The sequence below is a fragment of the Vipera berus genome, assembly GCF_964194415.1.
Source record: "Vipera berus genome assembly, chromosome: 1".
Lineage (NCBI taxonomy): Eukaryota > Metazoa > Chordata > Lepidosauria > Squamata > Viperidae > Vipera > Vipera berus.
In genome coordinates, this window is record NC_138202.1 from 69,627,203 (window position 1) to 69,653,708 (window position 26,506).

The 26,506-nt window shown below is 38.0% G+C and overlaps 2 protein-coding genes across 2 annotated transcripts in view; one reads left to right on the plus strand and one right to left on the minus strand.

The window, feature by feature from the left end:
- STARD9 (StAR related lipid transfer domain containing 9) overlaps positions 1 to 6,191 on the plus strand; it is a gene marked incomplete at its 5' end in the record, with an annotated part of 104,197 nt that extends 98,006 nt beyond the window's left edge. The window contains 5 exons of the mRNA XM_081326065.1: positions 553 to 617; positions 720 to 928; positions 2,629 to 2,708; positions 4,060 to 4,218; positions 6,021 to 6,191. Of these exons, the coding sequence (XP_081182191.1) occupies positions 553 to 617; positions 720 to 928; positions 2,629 to 2,708; positions 4,060 to 4,218; positions 6,021 to 6,122 (615 nt within the window). The 3' untranslated portion in view covers positions 6,123 to 6,191. The remainder of the gene's footprint in view (positions 1 to 552; positions 618 to 719; positions 929 to 2,628; positions 2,709 to 4,059; positions 4,219 to 6,020) is intronic.
- Positions 6,192 to 9,682: 3,491 nt separating this feature from the next.
- CDAN1 (codanin 1) overlaps positions 9,683 to 26,506 on the minus strand; it is a 36,668-nt gene continuing 19,844 nt past the window's right edge. The window contains exons 12-28 of the mRNA XM_081316899.1: positions 25,338 to 25,449; positions 24,295 to 24,438; positions 23,271 to 23,437; positions 22,648 to 22,729; positions 22,442 to 22,531; positions 22,198 to 22,252; positions 21,057 to 21,190; positions 19,778 to 19,881; positions 19,414 to 19,563; positions 18,371 to 18,434; positions 17,144 to 17,222; positions 16,326 to 16,486; positions 15,949 to 16,056; positions 14,710 to 14,773; positions 13,491 to 13,693; positions 11,839 to 11,946; positions 9,683 to 9,897 (exon numbers count right to left, since the gene is read on the minus strand). Coding sequence (XP_081173025.1) covers positions 9,772 to 9,897; positions 11,839 to 11,946; positions 13,491 to 13,693; positions 14,710 to 14,773; positions 15,949 to 16,056; positions 16,326 to 16,486; positions 17,144 to 17,222; positions 18,371 to 18,434; positions 19,414 to 19,563; positions 19,778 to 19,881; positions 21,057 to 21,190; positions 22,198 to 22,252; positions 22,442 to 22,531; positions 22,648 to 22,729; positions 23,271 to 23,437; positions 24,295 to 24,438; positions 25,338 to 25,449 — 1,951 coding nt within the window. The 3' untranslated portion in view covers positions 9,683 to 9,771. The remainder of the gene's footprint in view (positions 9,898 to 11,838; positions 11,947 to 13,490; positions 13,694 to 14,709; positions 14,774 to 15,948; positions 16,057 to 16,325; positions 16,487 to 17,143; positions 17,223 to 18,370; positions 18,435 to 19,413; positions 19,564 to 19,777; positions 19,882 to 21,056; positions 21,191 to 22,197; positions 22,253 to 22,441; positions 22,532 to 22,647; positions 22,730 to 23,270; positions 23,438 to 24,294; positions 24,439 to 25,337; positions 25,450 to 26,506) is intronic.

Sequence of the window (26,506 nt, forward strand, 5' to 3'; positions counted from 1 at the left end):
TTTGTTCCCATGTGTTTGTGCATATGATTTGTAAAGTTGCCCAGAGTCATTTTGGGGCAGCCTAGAAATTGGATGGATGGATGGATGGATGGTTAAATACTTTCTTTGAGGATGGATGATTAAAACAGGGAAAATGAAGCTGTCCCTTCCCCCTTAAAAGTCTCACTGGAGAGAATGAAAATCTTCCCACTCTTAGAGATTGACATTTCAGAGTTTTGATAGACTTTGCCTGCTATCCAATTTTTGCAAGCTAGGATTTGTAACCTAGAGATTTCTTTGCAAGCCAAAGTACTATTGTCCACATCCCATCAACTAGGAGGTACATCAACATCAATGATGTAAGTGACTATTTATATATTTAGCTAATTTTTGGTTTATACTGTCACTAATTTAAATAAGGAAAATTAAACCCGGTTCCAATAGGTTGCTGGATACCTGCATGGACCTCAGAAGAGAACATAATAAGCTCTCACTAAATTTAAATAAAGCTGAATTTTGTATAAAGGGGCTGCAACATCTGAACTATAACATTGCATTTTACTTGCTTTAAAGGTTATGGCAGTATGTTCAAATGACTTGAAAAACCTTTACAGTGGGCAGGCAACCGCTGGCTGGAAGTAAGTTTTGGCCATAGATCCCTTCTATTTGTACCAAGAGAGTACCTTTTATGGTATTTTTGCAGAAAACCTGATTTCATCTTATATTTATTTCTCCATTAGATATCAGTGCACAGAGAAGAACGTGTTTGTTTATTATAAAGCCTTCTCATCATCTACAACTAAGCATGGGTTCTTGGGAGCAGGAATGATCAACCAACCTCTTTCCACGGTATTGTGTATGTTGAAGGATGCCAGTAAGCGACATTTGTATGACAAAACCATTACCACAGCTCAGGTACATAAGAAAATAACCACCAATATTGAGTTGGGTGAGTACTTCTTATACTACAGTACTTACTATTGTAGAACAGAGGTCATAATTCTACTTTGTCTGAATTGTTTCTCAGCATTGGATAATCCTTCATAAGAATAATGATTTAGCTAAAAACAGGGAAATTTTATCCCCTTCCTATTTTTGCTTTGAAAGTAGAATCTCCACAGCTGATTTTAATGTACAAATGTACAAATGTTTATAACACCACTTTCCTCTCATCCCCTCCTCTATGGCCCTGTAACTGGAGGTGATGCATGATATCTGGTGCTTCATAAATTGCTCTTGGGATGACCAAGTGTCAGGTCCACCATTACCGGCTTGGTGCCTTGCTGGTACCCTGCCATTACGGCGGAAGGGGGGAGGAAGGAGAGGGGTTTATTGGGTGCTATTGCTGTAACTTCAAACATGGGAACTAGGGAGGGGGGAGTGACAGCAGATCACCAAACTGGTTGTACCAGGGTCTTCAAGGTCATTTACCCTGAGAATGGAATGTTAGCAGCTTGACACCTCAGAGTTTCTCAAAACATCTTACTGGCATCACATTAGCTGGCCAAGGGTCTTGTCATGGGGGAAGGAAGTGAAAAGAATAGCTTTGTAATTTGTGCAGGAACACCAGACTCCTCCTGACTTTACTGCAGCCAGTTTCTTTCAGTAAACAAATTCTTTGCTTCAACTCAATGGAATCAGGTGTTTTACTTTCCTGAGAGAGTAGACTGGGGCAGGTGTGACACCAAGTCAGAGATTGAGATCCACTTGCTTCTTTCTGCTGCAGACGTGCCTCCTCTGCTCTGGCACTACCCTTGTGTTGTTGGGTAGGTGTTTTCCAAAGCACAAGATAGTAATAGCATTTAGACTTACATACTGCTCCATAGTGCTTTACGGTACTCTCTGAGTGGTTTACAAATTTCAGCATATTTCCCTCAACAATCTGGAATCTCATTTTACTGATCTTAGAAGGATGGAAGGCTGAGTCAACCTTGAGTTGGTCAGGATGCAACTCCAGACTGAGGGCAGAGTTAGCCTGCAATACTGCATTCTGACCACTGCGCCACCACAAAGCTCCTTGGTGGGACTGACCAAAGTTGCTTGTTAACACACGTTCACTGTTCTCATGAGGGAGTGGTAGAAAAAAATTACACCTTTTTTGCAAGAAAAGGATCTTTTTAAACACATTTGCACTGGTAGCTGTCATCTGCGCAGCTGGAAAGATACTTCAGGGCATTTATTTTGTTTTATTATTTCAATGTGATGATTACATTGTCAGCAGAGTTATAATAGCTCCTGTTGCAGAGGGAGCCTCTAAATAAAATTGGTGCCAAACATTTTGAGCTTTTGATATCAGCTTAGGTTCTGCCTCTTCTCCTTTTGGTTAAATGAATATTGTTCTACTTTCTGGTCTTTTTAAGCTATTTATGATTTTGTGTGTATAATTTTTAGAGCTTTGCACTGAATTTTTAATTTATTGTAGATATCACTAATTATACCCTGTTTTGACATGTATTAATACAGTTCATTAAAAATAGTAAAATGTAATAGATATATTGTTGTCTGCATTATCAGGACAAAAAGCTAGAAAAAAGGGATGGAGGGCTAAAAATATTAGATATGGACTTATTAAGTTCAGTCCTCTGATTGGTATGCTGTTTTCCTCATTTGACTAAATAGCTCAATTTCTTTCTTTTTATTTAATTACAGTGTACGTGGTGAGTGATGATTCATTTTGTTACCAAAAGCAACCAAGAGATTTCTGCTGCATCTGTGTAGAAGCCAAAGAGGTACATAGATCACTATTTGCAATGTGTTTCAGTCACCACTTACTGTGGCTGACTCTACCAGAGATCCTGGGTGGTTCATAAATTAAAACCACAGAAAAATAATAATAAAGACAAAGGAACAAAATGGTGGCAAAACCTGGCAACAATGAGAAACCCAGTCACGTTTCTCAGAAGGGCCTTCACTTAACCCTTGGAAAAGGCCTAGACAGTCAACCAGGTCTTCAGTGCTTTTTAAAAGCTCCGGTAGAGTCAGGAGTTACCCAGATCCTAGAAGCATCATTGCAGAAACCAAGCACTTCAATAAAGAAGGCATAGTTTTTGGGGTCCTGGTAGATGGCATTATTTAATTGAAAAAACCCAGACAGCACCAGTGCTACCAGATTGGATCAACCGTGGGAGATAGGCAACCCCTCCAAATAACCAAATCTTATGCAGGTAGTTCTCAACTTATAACCACAATAGTGACCAGAATTTCCATTGCTAAGCAATGGAGTTGTAAAGCACAATATCTCCTAACTGCAACACTTTAGTAACAGCAATCCCAGCACTCCTCGTTGCTATTGTTAATCAAATTCCATGGGCGTTAGCCATTCTGTATTTGGAACATCCCAGCTCTGAGCCTCAGTTCTTACAAGGTAAGGGACTGCCTTCCCTTTAACTCCACCCAACTGCCTATTTCCCCTCCCCGTCTCTGCCTTTTTGGCTACACTGAACCCTGCCTTGTAGGGTGGCAAGCAGCCACCCCAGCCCAGTTCCAGCCGCCCTCACCACCCTGCACTCCCAGGCCCCTGCTTGTCTTATGCTCCATTGCCCCAGCTGAGCTTCAGTCTTTTTGTGGCCCTGCTGAGGCATGCCTGCACTATCCCTTCATGAGGCTGCTGCTAGTTACTTGAGGCCATCTTCCCCAAGTCTTGCAGGGAAACTGCTGTGAGCAACCTTGAGAAGAAAGCCTTGTGTAGCCAGCAACAAGAGCAAGAAGATGTCAAAGGTCAGCTAGGGTGACAAGGGCTCTGAAGTGCAGGGGAACAAAAGGGTGTACATGGTGGTGGTGGGGAGAGAGGTGAGGGGGGAGCTGAAGTTCTCCAATGATTGTAAGTGCAAGCAGTCTGCCCAAATTTTTATGCTGTTATTGGGTGCTACAAACTTTGGAGATCAGATGTAAGTACCTTCATTCACCATTCATATTCTGTATCACCAATCCAATAACCCATCAAGGTTGCCTGTACTATTATGATATCAGAAAAATCTAACAGCCTATCCTTATGTTGAAAATTTGATAAAGGCTGGAAAGCCAATCCAATGGGAGCTGCTAATGGATTTTTGTCATGTAACTCTCATTTCTTTCACCTAGGAAAATATGTACATCTTAGCTCTTCAATCTGTCTATGAAGAGTCAATGCCTCGCCCATGTAAAGAAATGGTACGAGGAGAGATTTTGCCCAGTGCATGGATACTACAACCTGATACCAGGAATGGAAAAGACATCACTAAAGTCATATATATGGTACAGGTAGGTATCTGCAGAGCAAGACAAAAAGTTGTCGTAAAATATATATGGAAGATTGCTTTCTACAACATAGTGACAAAGCAAATAAAAATGTATCTAACAGCAATAAATTGTGCAAGGAAGTATGACAGGATTTTATTTAAGACTCTTACTTACAGGACCTTACAGCAAAGGCATTACTTATACATACTGATCTGCAGTTTTTTTCACTATTGCATTGCTCAAGAAGCACAAAATAAGTGTTCGTTGGGGATGCAACCTCGGTTTTATTTTATTTTATAATAAACATTTGGTACTAAGTAAAGTGCCAGGAGCTGAAGTGCCTACCCTCTTCAAAGTTATTCTGTGGTACTAAGCCAAGACCCCAAAACTGTTACTGGGAACAAGCAAAGCATTGAACCTTAGCCAGCCTGGTATTGGTAAGATGCCAGGCTTCCGGAGCTTCTGTTCACAAGGCCGTAGGTATATCTGCCCAAGGAAAACTAAAATGAGATGGCATTATTCAAAAACTGGTATCCTTGCTCTCACTGTACTGTATATAATATATCCATAGTGATTAGTAGTATAAATCCAACCCATTTTATTGCCATTTTTGCAGGGCAGACTATCTAGCCTGTTTTATGTGCAGATTTTTAATACACTACACATGGACATAAATCTAGTGATCTGTTTTTTACACTGATCTGCGTGAGTGCCCCTGATTCCTTATTTTTTTTAATAGCAAAAATGCCCCACATTCATTGCAAGATGAAGCTAGCTACAGATAGTCCTCAATTTATAACAATTGACTGACTTTTGTATTGCTAAGTGATGTTGTTATGCCTGATGACTCTTCTTTCCTGTGATCATTTGATGAATCACAAGTCATTAAGAGAACCACATAGTCACTAAAGGAATCTGGCTTCCACCATAGATGTGGCTTCTTAGAAGCCCCTTAAGGTTGCAAATGACAGTGTGAACCCCAGATGCTGTAGCTGTCATAACTACATGCCAGGTGCCCCAATTTTGATCATGTGACCATGGAAACACTGCAATGGTCATAAATGCGAGGACTGGTCGCAAGTCACTTTTTCCAGTGCCATCGTTATCTTCAAATAGTTGTTAAAAGAATGGCTGTAAGTCGAGGACTGTATTGTGGGGAAGCTGGGGATATTTTTTTTTTAAATTTATTTTAAAATAAATAAATGTTAGCTATCTAATTCTGTGTGCAGAGCAAACACAATGTTAAAACAATAAGCGTCACCTGAGAGGTTATAACTAAGATGTGCAAATGTCCGTCATGGCAGCTTTAAATGTCTTTAGAACTTAATTCCTAAAAAGGTGCTGAGATGCGCAAAGGATTGTAATCAACCAGTTCCGTATCTACCTGAGAAACGCTTGATATTGTTGCTCTTTGAAATCTGCATTTGCAGGGATAGAAGACTTCTGCAGTACATCCCACCTGTAGGAGTTCCCTTATACTGTATGTACTGCATGGATGTTATGGCTGCAATCTGGCGACACTTTACTGAATTTTTCTGGGGTAGTCACAGCAGTCATGGATTATGATCATTCATTCGGCAACTGTATGAAATTATGAAGGCCCTAGAAAAAAAGTTACTTACAACCAGTCTCCAAAGTTACAGATATTGCAGTGCCTCTTGCGGTCACATGATCAAACTGTGGGAGCTTGGCAGCTCGCTCACACTTATGACCGAAGGAGTATTTCAACTCCCCCACCAATCTTTTGGCCACCCTGTGAAGTAGCACTGTTTTTCAGAAGCATTGCCAAATATTGGCTAAGATTTTTTTTTTAATTATTGCAGGTTGACCTTGGTGCCCCAGCGATTCCTGTAAGACTGCTGAGCTCTTTCGTAAAGCGGCAACCTTTGGTAATTGCTCAGCTTTCCCATTTTCTCACCACTTAGATGGCATAATACATACTATCAACAAGCTCTGTTTCAGTGACAAAATGTAAATACCAGCGATACCAGGATTTCCTTTCCAAAACTGGTGGCAGGAAGAAAGCCTTGCCCGTCTACACAAAATCATAAATAATTATTCCGCATTGCAAATTTGTTCTCATTCAGTTAGAAAAAAATCTTGAATGAGATTTTTGTTTGGTGGTTTAGAGAAAAGGCAACTTTTACAGATACACTGATCAAGAGGTTTTCCTTGAAATATCGATTTTACACTGATTTTTTCCCCTTAAATCAGATGATTCTAGAAAGGCTTCTGGTGCAGTAAAACGCAAAAGAACGTTTTTTTTAAAGGAACATTTCATTTTGGAAGCTAAACTAAGCTACTGTACAGCTCTTTGTAGAGTGCCTGATCAATGAAAAATGCTTAACAATTCTCTACAGTGTTACTGGCTGGAGCAGCAACTAACTCAAGGGAGTGCTAACTTGTGAAGATGTGAACTGGTTATTGCTTTCTCTCAGTCAGATATGCAACTCAGGAAGAGAGACAATGTTCTGTTACAGGATACACTTTTTCACGCTACACAATCACTCCGCCATAAGACATGTTGAAAACCAGTAAGATAACAGCATTAATGCAACTTCTCTTACATAGCTACCACATTTTGAATGTTGGAGAGGAGTTTCTGTCACAGCATCTCATTCAGCAAATATCCTTGCCCCTCTTCTTTTACTGGAAGAGCAACAGAATCAGTGGTAATGAAAATAAGCTCAAAGCAGAGAAAGTCCACCAAGGTTTTACCCCATGACTTTATCAGCTTGAAAAATTAAACCTCTCAGTCTCAACTCTTCATGTCATATCGATTTGCATTCCCATGAGCTGCTTCATAAAATTGCATTTTTATATGTACGCTCTTCAATGTGTTTTTTTAGCAGTAAATATGATTGTATAAAATAAATGCCAAACCATTCATGTAATTAAGTTCAAAGTGAATGAGCATAGAATTAACATTTTCATCCCTCACTGTTCCTATAGCAATTAGTGTTTGAAAGTAGGTTTTATTCATGTGAATGTGCACCCTATTTGATTGAAGTTATTTCTAAGAATACAAATCAAGTTATGTAACCTAGAATTACTGCTACCTATTACCATTTTCTGCCAGCCTGCTTTTAGTAATTAGAAACTTGCTAATCCTGGAGGAAGACAGTGGCACATTTCTTGTCAAGAAAATTGAACGATTATGCCTGTGTGGTCCCCAGGAGTCAAACTGAATTTGAGGGTGACTTATTCCCCCCTTGAGAGCTTAAGGTGTTTTACAACCAGTCTGTTACTACAACTCTTTACTGCCCCCAACTTAAATTGCGGCATTTTATAAATTAAAAATTAAGTGGTATTGTTCCTTAAAACAAAACTGTTGAGTTTGGGAGAAAAACAGGCTGTAAAACATGTCACTGATCTTTGATATTGTTGGAAAGGAATTTAGTAATTATGGTAGCATAAAATGGTAAGAAACAACAGGTTTTCAGAGGCTGCCCAGAGACAACATGGTGTTTTCCATCTATTTTTGCTTCTCTTTCCCCACAAATATGTAGAAAGTGCCTTCGAATACTAAAGGGAACTGCTTGCGCTTTTTGTTAAAACAATAGGGTGTAAAACTAATTCACTGATCTGAATTAGTTGGGGACTGTGGGCAGCATAAATGAAACTATATTTCAGTGCATATTGACTTGCCTTTGTTAAGTAGACATCAGCTTGGCATGTGGCACAAGCATAAGTATCAGATGATCCAAATAAAGCACAGACAGTGGCTGACAAAATAATTGTTGATCAATGCCAAGCAGTTGATGCAACTATAGAAATAATGTGTAGCATTTGAAATACTAGCTTCGTTGTCCTCTGTGTTACTTGAAGTGGGAGGTAGAGATTATCTACTCTACCAGAAATCACATCGTTTAAGATGGAAAGCAGTTCTGACTGCATTCCAAGAATCACCGACTACTTACTGTGTGTGTTTTTTCTTTACTTTTTGAACCTGACACCCCTATTAATGAATCAAGCGATTTTAGCAGGCATGTCTAAGATAGACTCCTCTCATAATAGGGATGTGCTTGTCAAAGGATGATGTTTTATTGTACAGAACATCAGATGTTTATTTTTATAACTGCATACAACTGTTTGTTTCTATGTTTACAAATTAAGTTATTTATATATACTTATTTTGAAATGATTTTATATGCTGAAGCTAATTATTATGTTTTACGGTTATTCAATTAATGTATGCTTTCTAGAAATAATTGTTACATTAAAATATATTTATATAATACTTTTTTGCACTTATAACACTATGGTACCTGTGAATGCCTGGGGTAGGAAGAATAGTCTTAAAGTGGGGCAAAATCTTTTATTGAATGTGACAAAATATACCACTTTATTGAAATATACCTTCAGCCCATATCTGCTTTTAACCAAGATCGCTATTTTCATATCCTCACAATAAATACTTTTTTATATATAGAAAATGGCTAAAAGTGGCATTTTTCCTGCTGAATTCTCCCCCCCCCCAAAAAAAATAAATTTTACTATTTTAGAATACCAGAGTAAATAACTTAAGCCAGTGCTTCTCAATCTTGGCAAATTGAGAATTTCAGAATTCCCAAGCCAGCAAAGCTGGCTGTGCAATTCTGGGAGTTGGTCCCCCATCTTCAACTTGCCAAGGTTGAGAAACGCTGGCTTAAGCCGTGTATTTTCCACACATTTTTCAGAATAGAGCTTCTGAATAGCCCAGCAAAAACTAACCCAATAGCCATCTCATCCAGAAATCTGCTGAGTAAAATTTTGGGAATCACTTCTAAGGAAGACAGAAAAAGATAAAGATGTATGCCCCATTTTCCCCATTACCTTTTATAGTAAAACAAGCAGGTTTCCAGAAGAAAACTACATTACTATAGTGCAAGAAAAAAGGAAAGGAAAGGAAAGGAAAGGAAAGGAAAGGAGACAGTTCATAGGAAATTCAATTTCATATCAGCATTATGCCAGTCCTTGTCTCAGGCTTTTCCATTGGCAAGATTGTAGAGCTGTCTTCTACATAAATACTTTTTAAAGCAAATGTTTCAGTTTATAATTAAATGGTAGCATCATTCAAAACAATATTCCTCATAAAACTAATTTTCTCTCCATTAGAAAATCACAAATACAAAATGTGGCAAGGGCAGGCACCCTTAAAAAAAAATCCAAGCCAATATTAGTGCTCTGATAGCAATGATTATATTTCCAGACGTCGTTCAACTGAAAAAAAATCAAGTATGAGCATCTATTAAATACCCAATTAAATACCAAGAATACATTTAGTTTTACTTGTCAATGGTTCAGTGGGATTCACTGCAAGGTAAGAATTCTCTTCATGTTAGAAACAGATCCCTTCAGTGTGTTTCTCCCATCTATAAAGATTCTGGAACTTGGAAGCCACAAATTTCTATACAAAAGAAGTTTTGCTCCTGCAGCTCTAATTAAGGTGCTTGAATTGGCTTTTTCCTTGTTCTCCAATACAGTACACTGGAGAGACATCACCTTTGAAGACAAGATCCATACTAATTCTGAGTGCAATTTTGTCAGGGCATTTATAAACAATCCTAACAATTTTTAAACATGGCAATTCTGCTAACTTTGGGCTGCAACTGTTTCTCTTGGCTGCGATCCTAAATCACAAGCAAAAGTCTTTGGCTCTGTGGTATGAGGTTTGGAAATGAATATTCTTAACACAGCTTCTAATTCCTTGGAAAAGTCCTACAAAGAAAAAAAAACATGTTAGCAATATTTGATTGGGATTTTTTTTTGCTCATCAGTACAAGTGGTTTAACAACAAATATGCCTGTTATTGCCTTTGTTGTTTTACAATTATTTCTATATTTAAGGTCATTAACAATAAGAAATAAAATAGTAGTTAGCACCATTGTTAAACTGAGGCTTTCCTGACGATGCCAGGATCTTTCCTGAAAACTGGAGAAGTGTGGGGCACAGCTGATAAGAATTCTGAGAGTGTACGTTCCATATATTGGCGCAATACACAAAATTGTTTTCTCTGGGTCCCACAGCCTTCAGAAAGCGAAGGTGTCTTTAACAGTCTTCTCTTACTAATCTTAATGTTCTGACAAAGTGCATCTTGAGCTAGGGCTTAATAACTAGAAGACAGCCTAAGACTTAAGCTGTCAAAAGGAACAATTTAAACTGGCGGGTTGGAAATCAATTTGTCATGATCACGGGCCGGCAACCCAGTCGTCCTCTGCCATTTACACAGAGAGAGACAGAGACAGAGAGAGGTACTTGCACTTCCCTTCTCTCTCTCTCTCTCTCTCTCCCCCCCTCTCTCTCTGTGTATCTCCGTAGGAAGCAGCAGGAAGCAGCAGCGCTCTCTCTCTCTCTCACACACACACACACTCACTCACTCACACTGAGTGTGGGAAGAGGACTGGCAGACCAAGGGCAGGAGAGCCAGCCCAGTAAGAATGTGTGTCAGTTTGTCGGAGAACAGCGTGAAGACAGAATATCGGAGAGAGGGAGATAGAGGGGGGGAAGAGAGGGAGGGAGAGAAAGAGAGGAAGGGAGGGAGGGAGAGGGAGGGAGAGAGAGAACTCATGCGCAGCAGCCTCTATTTCTTTTTAATTAAACTCTTTTGCGGCTCTCAGTGTTTTCTTTTCTCTGGGAAACGGGTCCAAGTGGCTCTTTTGAGTGTTTAAGGTTGCCGATCCCTGGTCTAGATAATAGATGATAATTCTACAAAGGGCTAAATGTCTTCTGATTGTTGTAACTGTCACAGTTTGAAACTCTTGGAAACTGTAAAGAGTTGCTCATCATAGAACATATTGCAGCAATCCATTGAGATGTAACCAAGGTTTAGCTATCAACTGTCAGATCTAGCCAGCTTAGAAATCATTATAACTGGTACATTAATTCACCAACAGCTGGAGATCAAGGAACACTCCTGGGCTGCAAACCTTTTTCAAAAAGAATGCAATTCTATCCAGAATGTCTAATTTCAGAACCTGGTTTTCTTACTACCAACTGAAGTGAGCCCAGATAATCAATACTGTGCACTTCTGCAGTTGCAGAGCTACTGCATTCTTGATTAGAAATAGTATCCAGCAATCATTTCCCACTACTTCTGGATCAAATTGCTTTTTTATTAATAGTCTTCTCACTGGCATCTTTAAGGCAGGACAGACACACCCCTTCTGCAAGGAAGCAACACTCAATCCTAGGGTCTCAAACTCCAGTTGTCCTAATTGCCTCTAGGATTAGTTCATAAAATATCTAGTGAGCCAAAGATGATGAAAATCCTGATACACTATTAAATACAACCTTATTAAACTTTTTAAAAAAAACTATATTACTTTTCCGTATCACATACTTCAACCGTCCTCTTAGAAGCACTCCAAGTGGGCTGTCACTTTCTCCCTTTTCATTCATTCAGCTATCCTACTTTTTGCTTCATCATTTTTAGGAGGGCTGACTTTGTGAAAAGGAAGATAGTATGAACTAAAGCCTATTTCGAGCACTATTCAGAAACAATGCAGAACATCTAAACATTAATTTTCAACAGTGTACTCCAGAATATAAATATTTGTTTGTACAGAATACAGAAATGAGCTTTTAAAAATATTATTGCAAATATAGGAAAAAAAGGATCCCAGGTCAACATGCTGTGCATTGTTCTCAAATTAAACTTACCAAAGGCCATGTTTGCTGCTGGAGGTCATGCAAACCGTCCTCTATCTCTGTACTTGTCATCAATCCATGCTCAACAAGACCATGAAGCATGAATAAAAACAAGCCCCACTGAAACGAAACAAAAAAATATATATCACAGGCCTTACCAACAGTACTTACCATGCAAACCTAAAAACTGCAGTAAGTGCTCTGAGATATACAGTTGTTTGTAATGGATACTTTAGTAAAATTCCTTGGGGGGAGGAAATGCAACTGATTCAAGATGCTAGCAGGAATGCAAGAGCTGTTACCGAAGAAATCATATGTGCAGAAATTTCTTATCACTTCAAGTGCTTTTCTTTTTAGTGACAGCTAATTCATCTACAGATAATCTGACTATTAGAAAATTTAGCCTTCAGCTACTTTTATTATGTGGAAATTAGTGGAAATAACTAGAATATATTGGTTTATTAAAAACACTGAAAATCAGCTGGGAAATATTACTTAGCAATATTACCTGGAAGTATGTCAAGTAGCAGAGTAACAGTCAGCAGACTGGTTAAGTTTATAAATGCATCAGAAATTTAATCTCAATTAAAATCTGTTTGCAGTAGATGGAGGTGACACTCAAACTTCTTTCTTTGTTGCAGGATCCAATCCAAGTTGGTCACCAGGACAAGAAGTTTAGTCTTTCAAGCTTTTGGACTCGTGCTGGTGTCCATCTTCAGGGAACTTCTCTCTCTGCAGAATGGACACAGGACGAGTCCAAAAGCTTGAAGAATAAACTTCTGGCCCCGGTGATTGACCCAGATTGGATCCTGCAACATTACCCTAGGACACATATATTTGCCTTCATTCATCTTTCTTTGTTTTCATTAACATCTGGAGTTTCCCTTAAATTCATATTTTGCTTTTTGATTCTTTTAAACATACTCTGTCTACTCTTAGTCTTATGGAATGAAACACTTATATTTGCATTTTTAATTAACACCTTTTGTAAATAAATTCCATATTGATTCAACAATTCTATTCTGTGAGGGCACACAACTACCATGCTTCTCCGAAAATAAGACCCACCCAGAAAATAAGCCCTAGCCTGATTTTTAGGGTGTGCCTAATATAAGCCTGGACTAGATGACCTCCAAGGTCCCTTCCAAATTATTATTATTATTATTATTATTATTATTATTATTATTATTATTATTATTATTATTATTATTTATTACTAAGCCCTACCCAAAAAAATAAACCCCTTCTATTTTTGATCCCAGAAATTAATCATGTCAATAGGATGGGTTGCTTTTTGTTTCATGGCTTTGCCTTTTCGTCTTATTTGCTCCAAACCAAAAAGTAGAAATAGGGAAAATGTCTACTAAGAAAAAGAAATCTTTTGTCTCATTGAGGAGTGCTTGGCAGCACCTTTTTCTAATTTCATAGTAATGGGTTTAAGTAGCTAAGAAAAAGTTACTGCCATATTACCAAATACTTTTCATATACAGCCCACAGTTCACAAAAATATATTCTGGGGGGGGGGAGTCTTTCTATTTTCCCGTAACAATCTTACGGATCAGCCAAAGACTGACTCTATCTCCTACCTCATCTGCAAAAAACAAGAAGAAAGAGCAAGAACAGTGTGATTTGAAGTGTCTCTAGAAGATTTTGAACAGCCCCACCTCGTGATCTTTGTTGCCTGCAAGGTAGGTGATGTTTTTCTGACTGAACATCAACTGTAATGGTACAGGTGCCTGAAAATTATCTTTCCACATGGACAGCAGAGATTTCAGGAGACTGGAGATGAGGTGGTATCTCGACTGCTGCTGCTCTGGCATTTTGGGAGATGGAAAGTTAAGCTCCTGGATTGGAACACGATCTGAAACTATAAGCAAGTAAAATGGAAACATTGGCCTGATCTGTGAAGCTCCTTTCCAGTCCTGCCAGCCAATTTAAAAGGGTTCTAGAAACTCCACAACAGATGGGAAGCCTTCTAAGCATCCACATCCAATAAGAACCTCTGAACATTCTTTAAACAGGAAAATAGGCAGCATTGGGACTGGGGAGCTGGAATGCCCCAGTTTCAACTTATTTTGAAATAAATAATTTTCTTCTATGTAGAAAAAGAAGAGCCTAATGTTGGGAAAGGTTGAGGGCAAGAGAAGAAGGGGACGACAGAGAATGAGGTGGTTGGATGGAGTCACTGAAGCAGTAGGCGTGAGCCTAAATGGACTCCAGAAGATGGTAGAGGACAGGAAGGCCTGGAGGAACGTTGTCCACGGGGTCGCGATGGGTCGGACACGACTTCGCAACTAACAACAATGTAGAAAAAAGCAGCCCAGGCCAATACTGATACAAGACAGGCTGTTAGCATAACATAGCCAAAAACAAATTTAACGAAAGTAGAACACTTCAGAAAATTTCAAAATCTTTTCACCTTCGTTATTTTATTAAAGGTAAAGGTTCCCCCGCAATACGTGCTAGTCGTTTCCGACTCTAGGGGCCATTTTTACATGCTTTCGAACTGCTAGGTTGGCAGAAGCTGGGACGAGTAACAGGCGCTCACTGTTACGCGGCACTCGGGATTCGACCTGCCAAACTGCCAATCTTCTGATCGACAAGCTCAGTGTCCTAACACACTGAGCCACCGCGTCCCTCATCGTCATTTTATTAGGCTAACTCAAAAGGTTTATACTGTTAAAGTGTTGAAGCTTGGTAATCTAAATACTTCAGCTTTATATACTAGTTCACAAATTTTGAAGTCAGGTTCAGTATAATTCATTCAGGCTATATATGGCTCAATATGATTACGGGGTTGTACAATGGGAATTTAATATACGGCTGAAGAATAAAAGAAAGAAAAAGGAATACTTATAAAAAGGAAAACGTTACAATTCTAACCTAGGAGTGATGCCAGCTCAATGGTGCACTTAGCCAGTTGTTGCTCTGATGCTGGGCAGATGAACTGAAACACAGAAAAATGAAATATTTCTATTCATGCAATATTTATGTATCTATGAATCATCAGGTATTTGTAGTGATTAATACATGCAAAAATATTTAAACTGTGACTGTGCTTTACATACAAATGAAGTTTATTTTCAGATTGTTTATTGCCGAATGTTCGCATGTATTTTAGAAATGAAGTGTATAAGAAACTAAGAATGATCCTGCTGGATCAGACAGGACCAAATTCTAGCATTTTTTCTCAGGGACTAAGCAAAAACCTGGGAAGTGTTCACAAACAGCAGGCAGATCACAGAATCTTAGCTGAAAGGGACATAGAAGATTATCAAGTCCAATCCCCTGCATGCTGTAGAAATTATCAGACGATCCCCATTATCTGTTTGAAAGCTTCCAGTAAAGGGGAAGAAACCACTCCACACAGTAATTTATTCTATTGATTCGTACGGCAGGTTGTTCTTCCTAATGTCTAATCTGTACCTACATGCTTGAAGTTTCATCCCACTCATTTTGGTCTTGTCCTCTGGAACAAGTGAGAGTAAGTTTGACCCTCTATAGTGTGACAGCTGTAAGGTTGAGATGGGTGTGTAAGTGTCTTCAAATGTCTTCAGCCATCTTGGCTGGCCTTCTCTGGACTTGCTCCAGTTTATCAATATCTTCCTTAATACACACCTTTCTCCTGCTGTTGCTGCCCTGAAGCTGGCATTAGGAGGCAAGCTGATCCCAAGTAAACACAGGGCTTACACTAAATAGTTCTTGATAAACCCAAACTTCCACAGAATTACGTAATTCTCTTTAAAAACCACAAAGTTAATGATGCCATTATATCTTATAGTAATGATTTGCATAGTTTGCTTCCACACCTATATAACTACTTTGTACTTTTGTTTACAAAATATTTTCTAAGGCAGCAGCTCCCAACCCCTTTGGCACCAAGGGTCGGTTTTGTGAAACACCGTTTTTCAATGGACCAGGGGTGACGGTGGTGGCTTTCGGTTTCACTTCCTCGCCCGCTGTTCACCTCCAGCTATGCAGCCTGGTTTCTAACAGGCCACGTGACCCGGCGGCTGGGGACCCCGTTCTATGAAATATCCCAACAAGTAGTTTTCCTTGGAGAAAAAGACACAAAATCAGAAACAACGAGCCAACTTAAGCTGAATAAAAAAATGAAGCTACCTTTCTGCACTGAAGTGTCTGGCTCACCCTTTCCAACAAGCTTTCCAAGTCAGCAAACTGGATTTCTTCATTTTCTTCTCTGGGGCCTATAGCAACACAGAGCAGATCCTAGAATAACAGAAGCATTTGTGACTCAGGATGCATATAAGTATTCTAGGATCTCCAAAACATATTGAAAACCCAACATTTCACCATGGACAAGAACCACAACCACAACCACAACCCTGAGCCCATTTTTAGGCTACTGCCACCCCCAGACAGCAAACCGTACTACAGAATTTCAGGCTGGACTGTTCTATTACAATAAAATCCACAATGGACAGTGACCTTTATTTGCAAAAATTGCCGATAAAGGGCAGAAAAGAGCAGAGACAGACCTTGATTTCACCAATTATCTGGGAAGGGAATGCTGTTTGATGGCAGCAGCTTGGAGAGCAGTCCTTCTTCCTCAGTATAATTTCACTGCCACTCGACTGGGAAAGCATCTGAACTTTTAGCATGCGACTGAAGGTGGCTTTTACTTCTCTCTTGATCAGGGCTGTAAGAAACAAACAAACAAATTAAACAAACAGCTATTCTGTCAACAACCTATCCGTTTCTGTATTCAGGAATCAACTCTGGAATCTACAGCTTCCTTAATGTTCATTCAAAAGGAAGAATAATGTGGGTGTCTTTGACAAATTGCTAAAACACTTCAACAAGTAAAGTAAAACCAGTGGCTCTGCCCTCAGAAGACAATTTCTGAAAAAGTCTTATCCTTTATTATCGGTCATGGAAACCCTGCGCCACAATAATGGATGAACAGGTTGGGGGTAGGAGTACATGGTATTTTTATTCCAAACTCTTTATGGATAATAACTAGCAACTTGAACTGGCCTGAGCTCAGTAATTCCCACAAACTAGGAACAAGAAGGAACTTGCTGGATTTTTATTCTGAAAATAAAAGTGGTAACAAGAGACAAGGTTCTACTAGATCCACCCACTGTCAGTTTATAGGCAGGCAATTGAGATATTTCTATTTTGTCAAGCATTTAATTATTTTTACATGGTTGTTATGGAACAATGTGACACATTCTTTTATAAATAAAAGTGCACCATATGACAGTGATAGCTTAAATGTCTCAGTCCACCCTAAATAACCACGTTAGCCTTAATTACTAATGATTCACACTAAACAGAAGTCAAAACTGAATACCTGCAATATTTGTAGTGAGCCAACTGCAGGCCTTCTCGGTAGCCAATCCCACTGCAATATTTGCTGCGCAATTCAAAACCTTGGAGGTGAGAACAACAATGACATATTGTTACTTTTGGAGGCCTCCTGAAAGCTCCCACAGGTGTAATGAAAGGGGAGAGAGCAATTCAGTCAAAGAGCACAAGCTGTAGCAAACAGATTAAATCGAAAGGAAAATTGAACCAGACAAAAAATTGAAAAACTGATTTTAGCCTCTCACTCTCCAACTATTGAAGATGGTAACAGGTTATGAGTGCCTATGACCGTGGTGGCGAACCTATGCCACACGTGCCACAGGTGGCACACAGAGCCCTCTCTGTGGGCACGCGCGCCATTGCCCCAGTCCTAGGCCTTCAGCTGGGTTTTATAAAACCTTTTTGCTTTAGGCCTCCACTGCCGTGTGCAAAAAAAAAAAGGTTCAATCAATGAATCAATTTCAACTTCTCGCGGGAAAAAAACCCCCACAAAGTTGGAATAGATTGATAAAAACTTTTAGTCCCACCCAGTCTGCCATTACCACCGCAGCCACGCCCACCCAATGGGCCACACCCACCAAATGGTCCACGCCCACCCAATGGGCCATGCCCACCTGGCACCCGACTATACATAAGTGGGTTTTGGGTTGCATTTTGGGCACTCGGTCTCTAAAAGGTTCGCCATCACTGGCCTACGACAATCTGAAGGGCCAAAAAGGCTACCCTCAGTCTTCCCGGTCTTGGAATACTTGGGTAGAAACAAGTTGGAGAAGACCATCCTATGGCACCAGGGCAGATGACAAAGGAGGACTTGTTTTGCATTCTTCAGCTGTTGTCAAAAATATGTTCTATAGAAATTGGCCTTTTGAATTATGACAACTGAAGCATTTACTTTTCTACTTGCAAAAATACAGGTGATACATCTGCCTTAACACAACTGACTGAAGAGTACTGTGATTTTAAAAACTTTGTATTTTATTTGCCTAATGATTTTAACAAGAGGATCCAAATTCATTAATCTGTGCAGTTAATGTAATTTAAATGTATTAAGCTCGCAGAGATTTTAGCACGTTATTTTGTCTTCAAACTTCAGCTACATAATCTAAAGTGATCTAAGCGACATTAAAAATGCAACTGTGGAGCGCTATACAATATTTTATTACAGTATAGTAGTAAAAAAGAAATGAAAAGAACATGTGTCCAAAATACTTACAGCTGCAGAGGTCTCTTCTGGCAGCAGGATTTTCACAGCCTCAGGGGCCTTCTTCCTACAAAATCTAGAAATATACATATGTGGAAATGTTGTAAGAAACAGTTACAAGGGGAGATCAACTTTTCAGGAGTTGGATAATATGCCAAACTCTCAACAACAAAAAAGGACAAACACTTAGGATAAAAAGCATCCCATTTTAATTCTGCAAAACCAGAGCTAAAACCAGAATTAAGTAATATTAAAATTAGGATTGCATAAAGCAGTCAAAGATGTGATTTGTAATGTAGGTTAGCACAAGTAAAGTACTACTCCTTGAAGAACTCAAGCGAAAACATCTTTTGGAAAACCTATACAGATGCTGTGAAAGCTGTTTCCAGCTAGCCAAGCAAAGGAGTTGTTTAGGTACACGAAATAGATAGCTTCCAGAGGAAAGCATGGATACTTGGATCTCTGGAGGCAGCTTTTGAAGCAACTGCATGAGTCTTCAAACTGAAACGACTCTCTGAATGCTTCAAGGAGGATTCCTTTTGCTGGGGTCAAAAAATTAAGTAAAGTACCTAGTTTGAAGCGCCTTTACACAGCCCTAATGACAAATAATGCTTCAAAGGGTCAAATATGAAAACAATCATTGTGCCAAAAGTCAACTGAGATAGATATTGCAACTGAGATAGATATTGCAATGGATGTAACTGAGCATCAAGATCCTACAGGTCATTGTATAGTGACACCATACAAAAAATACTGAGCATAAATAAATATGCATAGTACAATGAAGACCTAAATGAATTTTAGGTCTACCTAAATGAATTTTACAGAGCACATTTTATGTGCAAATAAATTTCATAGTAGCAGCTCCTGCCATAGGGCAAATGATAAGGAAAGTTTAATTACTGATGCTGCTGTTAAATTCTCTGATCTATATCAGAAACACGAGATCAAATAGTTTTATACTGCCGGAAAAAGCTCCTAAAAAGATTCTATATTCTACATTCTAAGGGATAAATATACACCAAAAACATTTATCTAATAATGTTCCACCTTACTCTTTGCCTTGGATAAGAGCTTGTGCTCCTTCTTGATAAAGTTGCGAACATACTGCATCCAATAATTTGTCATGATTGCCATCTTCTGCCTTCATAGCATCCTGCAAAATGACTTCAGCTCTTTTCACCAGTTCTGCTACAAGGGTTGCCCTACAAGAACCAAAGATCAGACAATGAAGGAGGGGGGGAAAACCAGCCATCTCCTGAACTTCACTTCTCAAAGTAGCTTACAAAAGTGCTAAATAAAAAAGCAACAAAAATTTCCCAGAAATAATTTATTTATTTATTTAATTAAATTTAATCAGAAGAGATAAAAGAAAAACACAACATTTCTAATTTTTTTTAAAAAAATCCCTGCTCTTACTTGATATGCTTGACGCAATTTGATCCAATTCTCTCTGCTACAAATTCTACTGTTCTCCGCAGAGATGGGGACTGATTGTGAAAGAAGGCTTGTTCCAATTCTGCCTATTAAGAAAAAAAGCAAAAAACCTCAAGAAATTAGAATATCCTAAGCTAGCTATTGTCTCCAAAGAAAAACACTCGGTGGTGGGATTCAGATATGTGAACAACAGGTTCTCTGTGTGGATGCCGCTTCCGGAAGTTCATTCTGGGCCTGGGCAACAAAAAAATTAGCTACCGGTCCTGCCGAACTGGTGCAAACCAGCTGGATCCCACCACTGGAATCACTCCATTCTCAAACGTAATTTGTTTGTTCGTTTTTTAACCTTAACACCCTCTTTTTTTAAAAAAGGAGGAAAGAAAGAGAAATAAAAAGGAAATAATCACTGCCCTCCCTGCAAAAGAGCTGAGACATAATTTTTGAAGACTATAGTTTTCCTAATGTTGGCACCACATTCAATTTTTCTTCACTTGATTGCCTACATCTTATTTTCTTTATGTTAACTAGAATTAACCAGCTTTTGCATGCTTGTCACTAAAATAAAGGGGTATATGATGTTCAGGTTCCCATTGGACTAGGTCTGCCTAGAGCAGGGGTAGGCAACCTTGGCTCTTTTATGACTCGTGGACTTCAACTCCCAAAATTCCTGAGCCAGCCATTTACTGAATTTATATGCCGCCCTTCTCCCTAAGGACTCAGGGTGGCTCACAACAAAAAATTTAAGAAACATGGAATACAAAATTTTAAAAAGAATTAAACAATAAATGTAATAGATACATGACAATTTAACTCAATAAAAGCCAAATTTAAAAAACATAGTCAGTCCAGACCCGCTTGTTGGAATAACCAAGTCTTCAGGTCACGGCGGAAAGACCGAAGGTCAGGGGCCGTCCGCAGCTCCGGAAGCAGTTCATTCCAGAGGGTTGGCGCGCCCACAGAGAAGGCTCTGCCCATGGGGGTCGCCAGACGGCATTGCCTGGCCGACGGCACCCTGAGGAGGCCGACTCTGTTGGCCTAATGAAGTTTAGTATCACTTCTGAAAAATCAAGGCTCAGTCCTTTTCTCTTTGCTTACAAGCACTAACATTCCTGGTTCCTCAGCTGATACTATAACACAACTTAGAATTTCTCTGGCATATAAACAAGGTTGGGAAAGCATGCAGCAATGCATAGTGATTCTGCTGTAATCCTTAATATTGCTATAAAATTGGATTTTGCATCTTGCATAGGATGCCTCTTACCTGAAGTTTTTGCTGAGTGAGGGAAGGCTTTGGAGCTAAGGCCTCTGTAGCAGTTGGGGTTATTTTTCTTATATAGCCACCATTTTTTCCTCCACTTCCCAACACAAAAGAAGACAGTAATTTCCTCAACTCACCTACAGCAAAGGAATGAATACACATGTTAGACAAAGAGCATAAAATGGACAGTGGTGATATAAAACACATCCTCAGGATGACTTCATCCAGATTTTTCATCTGGAGGAAGCTGGAGGCACAGAAATCCCACAGACAATTCTAAAGGAAGGTCAATGCTGCTCAGCGTTATGTTTTGGGATTTACGATTCAACAAGTAGCAGAATACTTGGCTTTGAATGCAACTAGATGAAGGTTCAATATGTGCACATCCAACTTCATGGACTTAATACATAATACAAAAATGCCACTCAAGGTTACTCTGTGGTAATATGAGCAGCCAATAAATTTTATAAATAAAACTCTAACTTCAACTACTTACTTTAGAACAGTGCTTTTAAGAGTTTCCAAGTCAGGAAGTATTTAAATTACACAAATGTGATGTAGTAGACATAAATATAGTCATTCTTACCCTTCAAGGTATTTAAAATGTATAAGAATCACACGTTAAGGTGAGAATAGTATTTACATTCAATGTTATAGTAAGGTATTATAATTAACCAAGAATGTAGTATAATATAATAATATAACATTATATAACATTATATAACATTATATAACATTATATTATAATATAATATAATATAATATAATATAATATAATAATATAATAATATAATAATATAATAATATAATATAATATAATATAATATAATATAATATAATATAATATAATATAATATAATATAATATAATATAATATAATATAATATAATATAATATAATATAATATAATATAATATAATATAATATAATATAATATAATATAATATAATATAATAAAATATAATATAATATATTAGGGACCATACCACACCATACCATACAATATCTGTACAGCTGCAGAAAGTAATAATTTTTAGTCAGGCAATTAAATCTTCTCCATTGAGATTATTTGCAATCCCAAATAGAGAAAAAAATTTCAGATCTTGTTTTTCCCACAGAATATACTCTGAAGTAAAAGACTCACCAAGATAAGGACAACAGGTATAAAGCAACTGTTGATCAACCAAAGGCACAGAATCCTAAGAAATAGGGGGAAAAAAGAAATAACAGATTCACTTTCCAATGATATATAAAAACCCAAAGAATGCCTTTCATCTGCAAATCACTGCTATGCAAGAAATGATGCAGATAGTTGCATTAGCCAATTAGCCAGTGTGTATCTGCTGGGTGTACACATGCTGCCTAGATACTTATATGCACAAATTTACCAGAGCCTGAACTGTGGTTACGGATTCCAAAGACAATTCTTCTGATCTCACTTCACCAGCAAAGAACAAGTTTTCTGGAACAGTCGGCACCTGGAATGCAAGTCCTAAACAGTTAATCTTCCAGGGAGGAGACGTCCATAAGCTCGTATTAGAAATGCTAGAAAAGGCCTCTTATTTCTAAAAATTCTAAAAACACAGTAGCATACTTGAAAAAGCCATCCTAAAACTGCAAGGATCAGGAGCTTATTCAGGAAGCACATCTTTTTATCTTCAGAAAGCAGCAGATACCTATAAAAGAATGAGAAGAAAGAAAACAAAAAACCTAGATTGTATTAATTTGACCTCTTCTTCTTATGCCTTTATTCTTTAAATAAATATTTTTTCTTACATTTTAAAACATTAACGCTATAAAGTAATCAGCATTAAATCAACAACTAGATTTAAAAAGGGCTATCAGACTATTTGAAGATTGTACATTAATACACTATGCATTCACAAAAGGATTAACATTTTTAGCTGCAGAAATTACAAACAGAAGATATTATGTTACACTGACTATTGCAAGTTTAGCTTAGTGCTATAAAGCTGTATAACAGCATCCCCAATATTTTCTCTTACTATCTCGTACTACAAGAACCACAATTTTCAATCAGCGCTCTGGTCTAAAGAACACCAAACTGAGAAAACTATTGTAAAATAAAGCCTTAAGCTACTTTGTAAATGAAGAAGTTGCCATTGTCAGACACAACAAAAGTTTTACCAGGACACTACCAATCTGTGTTTCATAAATGTATTTCCTTTTCAGCAAATCTCATCTAAGTGTTGTTACCTGTACAGCTGCAAGAGCAGAGCAAATATTTTCTCATAGTAGTCAAGTAATGGGGCAATATAATCCATGAGAGAAAGAAATTCAACCACCCATGGTACAGTCAGGACCATACACTGTTTCTGAATGGACTGTCTCAACAACTTAAAAATGTCCAGTACAGGATGGGCCTGGAAAGGGAGAAAAGAAATATCATATTGGGAAAATATTATCCTGAACCAGCTTAGTTTTATTTTATCACAAAGAATCAACAAGTGATGGGATTTTGAGGGTTTTGGGGCATGGGGTGCTACCCAGTCATTTTTAATAGGTAATTTACCGTGTTAAAGAATTACCAAAAATTTCAAAATAATTTGAAGAAGTCCAAAACATCTGGAGGGCATGAGTTAGCTAATTATGATCTAGGATATAATTCTGTCACTGTCTTTGTATTAATTCTTGGTTTGCTTGCTTGAAGGCATCTCCAGATCAAGGTTATCTTATTAAATAGAAGCTATTCTGAAGAGGTGCTAGTCTTTGACATGGCGGTATTAACCAATAAAGGAATAATTTTTCTTTTCCATTCTGCCAAGCTAATAGGTCTATATTATCTGACAGTACTGTCAGGCATTAACAATCAGCAAGAGGATTTGAGTTCAAAGCATTAAAAGTTTATTACATGCTACCTATACACAAGAATCTAATCACTAACGGTCAAACCAAACTGGCGCCAAATAAGGATCAATGGAATTCATAGAGGGTTGGACTTGGGTCTCTTGTGGGAGCATAGTGACTCCAAACTGCTGATGCATTTGACCCCACCCTCAGGAACAACCTGCTCATCTCCTACACTATCAGAGTTAACACAATCTGACCTTAATCTATAACAACAAAACAAAGTGTATTAATATTATAAAGGCTAGTTATCTGAGACATCTGGAAACAATCTAAGTATGTATATCAAATGGTTAGTGGCTGGGAGAGAATTGAAAAAAAATCTCCTCTCTTATAGCATGCTTTCTGCAGATAAATACAGCTGATTACATACGTGGTTCCTTAATGTGATTGCTGACTCCAAGAGATCTCCAGTTGCTGGCTCTGATGTGCGATACGGCAGAAAGACAAGGAATCCCACAAACTTAGCCAGGAGTCGAAGGCTTATAAGAACACTGGCAAAATGCTTCTTTTCATCCTGAAATGAAAGACTAGTGAAACTTCTTACAATTGTCATCCAGCAGAGGATAGCAACACCACCAACAATGCCATTGTTATTTTCCACACAACATGTAGGTAAGTCATTATAATCACATCTCCTACTGGAGATGGGGAATTGAGGCAGAGAGAATGTGGCTTGGTTAAGGCTGACCTAATAAGATTTCAGAAGCAAGATTCAATAATAGTCTTCTTGATGTGCAGTTCTACCATAACACTGTAACTGAATATGTGATGCGACAACTGAAAATGATTCTTTTTTTCCTCAAAATCAAGAGAGCCTTTCATACTGTATAAGTCAAAGCACGTACGTGACATCCAACTACTTAAGTTTAAAAATCATCATTTTTTGCACTTATTGTCGGAGGCCTTCAAAAAAGCAAGGCAGTTGCAGTCTTCTTGAAGAGAACCAATAGTTACCTTGGGGAAAAAATTCCTTTCAATTATGTCTCCTACCTATTCGAAGCAGTTATAACATCAAATCAAGTCTGACAATATAACATTTTTTTCAGGAATAAATGCTACCAGTGAGAATGGGCAACAAAGCAACACCCAAAATGAAGCAGGTATACTTTGGGAATTTGTAAAACTGTCATTTTACAACAGAAATGCATACAGCTTACGTCTGCTGAAATAAACTCCACATTCTGCTTTCTTTTTTCACTCAAAGAAATGCATTTGTATTTACAAAAAAAAAGGTCAAACATCACATAGCCCATTTCTATTAAAACAAGGCATTCTGAGGCATTCCAGTGATCGTTATACTCATTATTCTACTTATTTTAACAAGAATTGCAGGCACTCCATTCAAACAACCAAAGAACTGACTCAACAAAGGTATTTAAATAGAACTGTTTTTAACTGCGTGATGAGATCTACCTGTTCGCTCATTGCTTCTCCATCACTGGGTTCATGTTCCACCAAGGCAAAGCTGTCCAGCTCAAGTATCTGCATACACAAACTGTCTACCAGGTGTTGATTAAATCGGTAGCTTTCAAAAAACAAATCAAGATGGGAATGAGATTTAAATGTATGCATATATTTAAACAATTTATATGGTTGCCCTTCTCACTTCTGCAACTCTGGGCAGCTGACAGTAAATTAAAACAACAAAAAAATGGTAACAGCTCAAGAGTATTTTTTAAAAAAATATTTACAACAATAATCACCAAACTGCGTGCCCGAGATCCAAACAACTTTCATCTTGCAAATCAATAGTAAGCAAACAAGCAGCAGATCAACCAACCAAGAGGGCTCAATGAACAGACATTATGAGAACAATCCAAATTTGAAATGGCTAATACAGTGAAGAACATATTTAAAATCCAATTAACTCAACTATCTTAGCCAGTAGTCAACCCACCAAGCAATCTCTTTTTCTAGGAAAACCAAGTGAATGCTTAATATGACAACATTCTGAAAACAGGGGAAAAGGTTTTACTTCTTGTTTTACTGCAAAGTAGTTTCTATCTGAAATATTTTTGTCTTGCTTTTTTTTCAACTTCAGATAATGCTTTTTCTTTTTGCGCACTGTTATTATACTTTTTGTTATCATTATAAGTTTTTCCAAGTTTTCTTTGAAATGTGGGATATATGTTTTCATATAGAATCAAAATAAAAAACACATTCTAGGTTGATTCATACCACTTTATTTCAGCTTTGTGCTCTCAAATGCAATCCATTTTTAAAAGTGGGTCTACTTACAGTTACAAATGGCTCCCATCTATTGAACTGAAGTTTGTTCATAGTCAAAGAACTGCACTATGGATTTGCCATTTTTCTCAGACTTTCAGATTAGCCTCTTGATGTCTCAAGATTTAAAGTGGAAAGATCAGCTTCTTTAATATTCTGAAAAGCAGCAAGATCTTCCTACTGATTTTGATCTATTACTGTTGGGGATGAAACTTTCTTTAAATCTTACCAGCTATAGGCCTTACCTTCATTTTTTGTTACCTACAGCAACATCCTCTACCCTGCATTTGTGTATTTTGAGAGAAAGCTCCCTAGTTATGAGTCAATCATTTATGCTGTTGCATATTCTTGAGGAA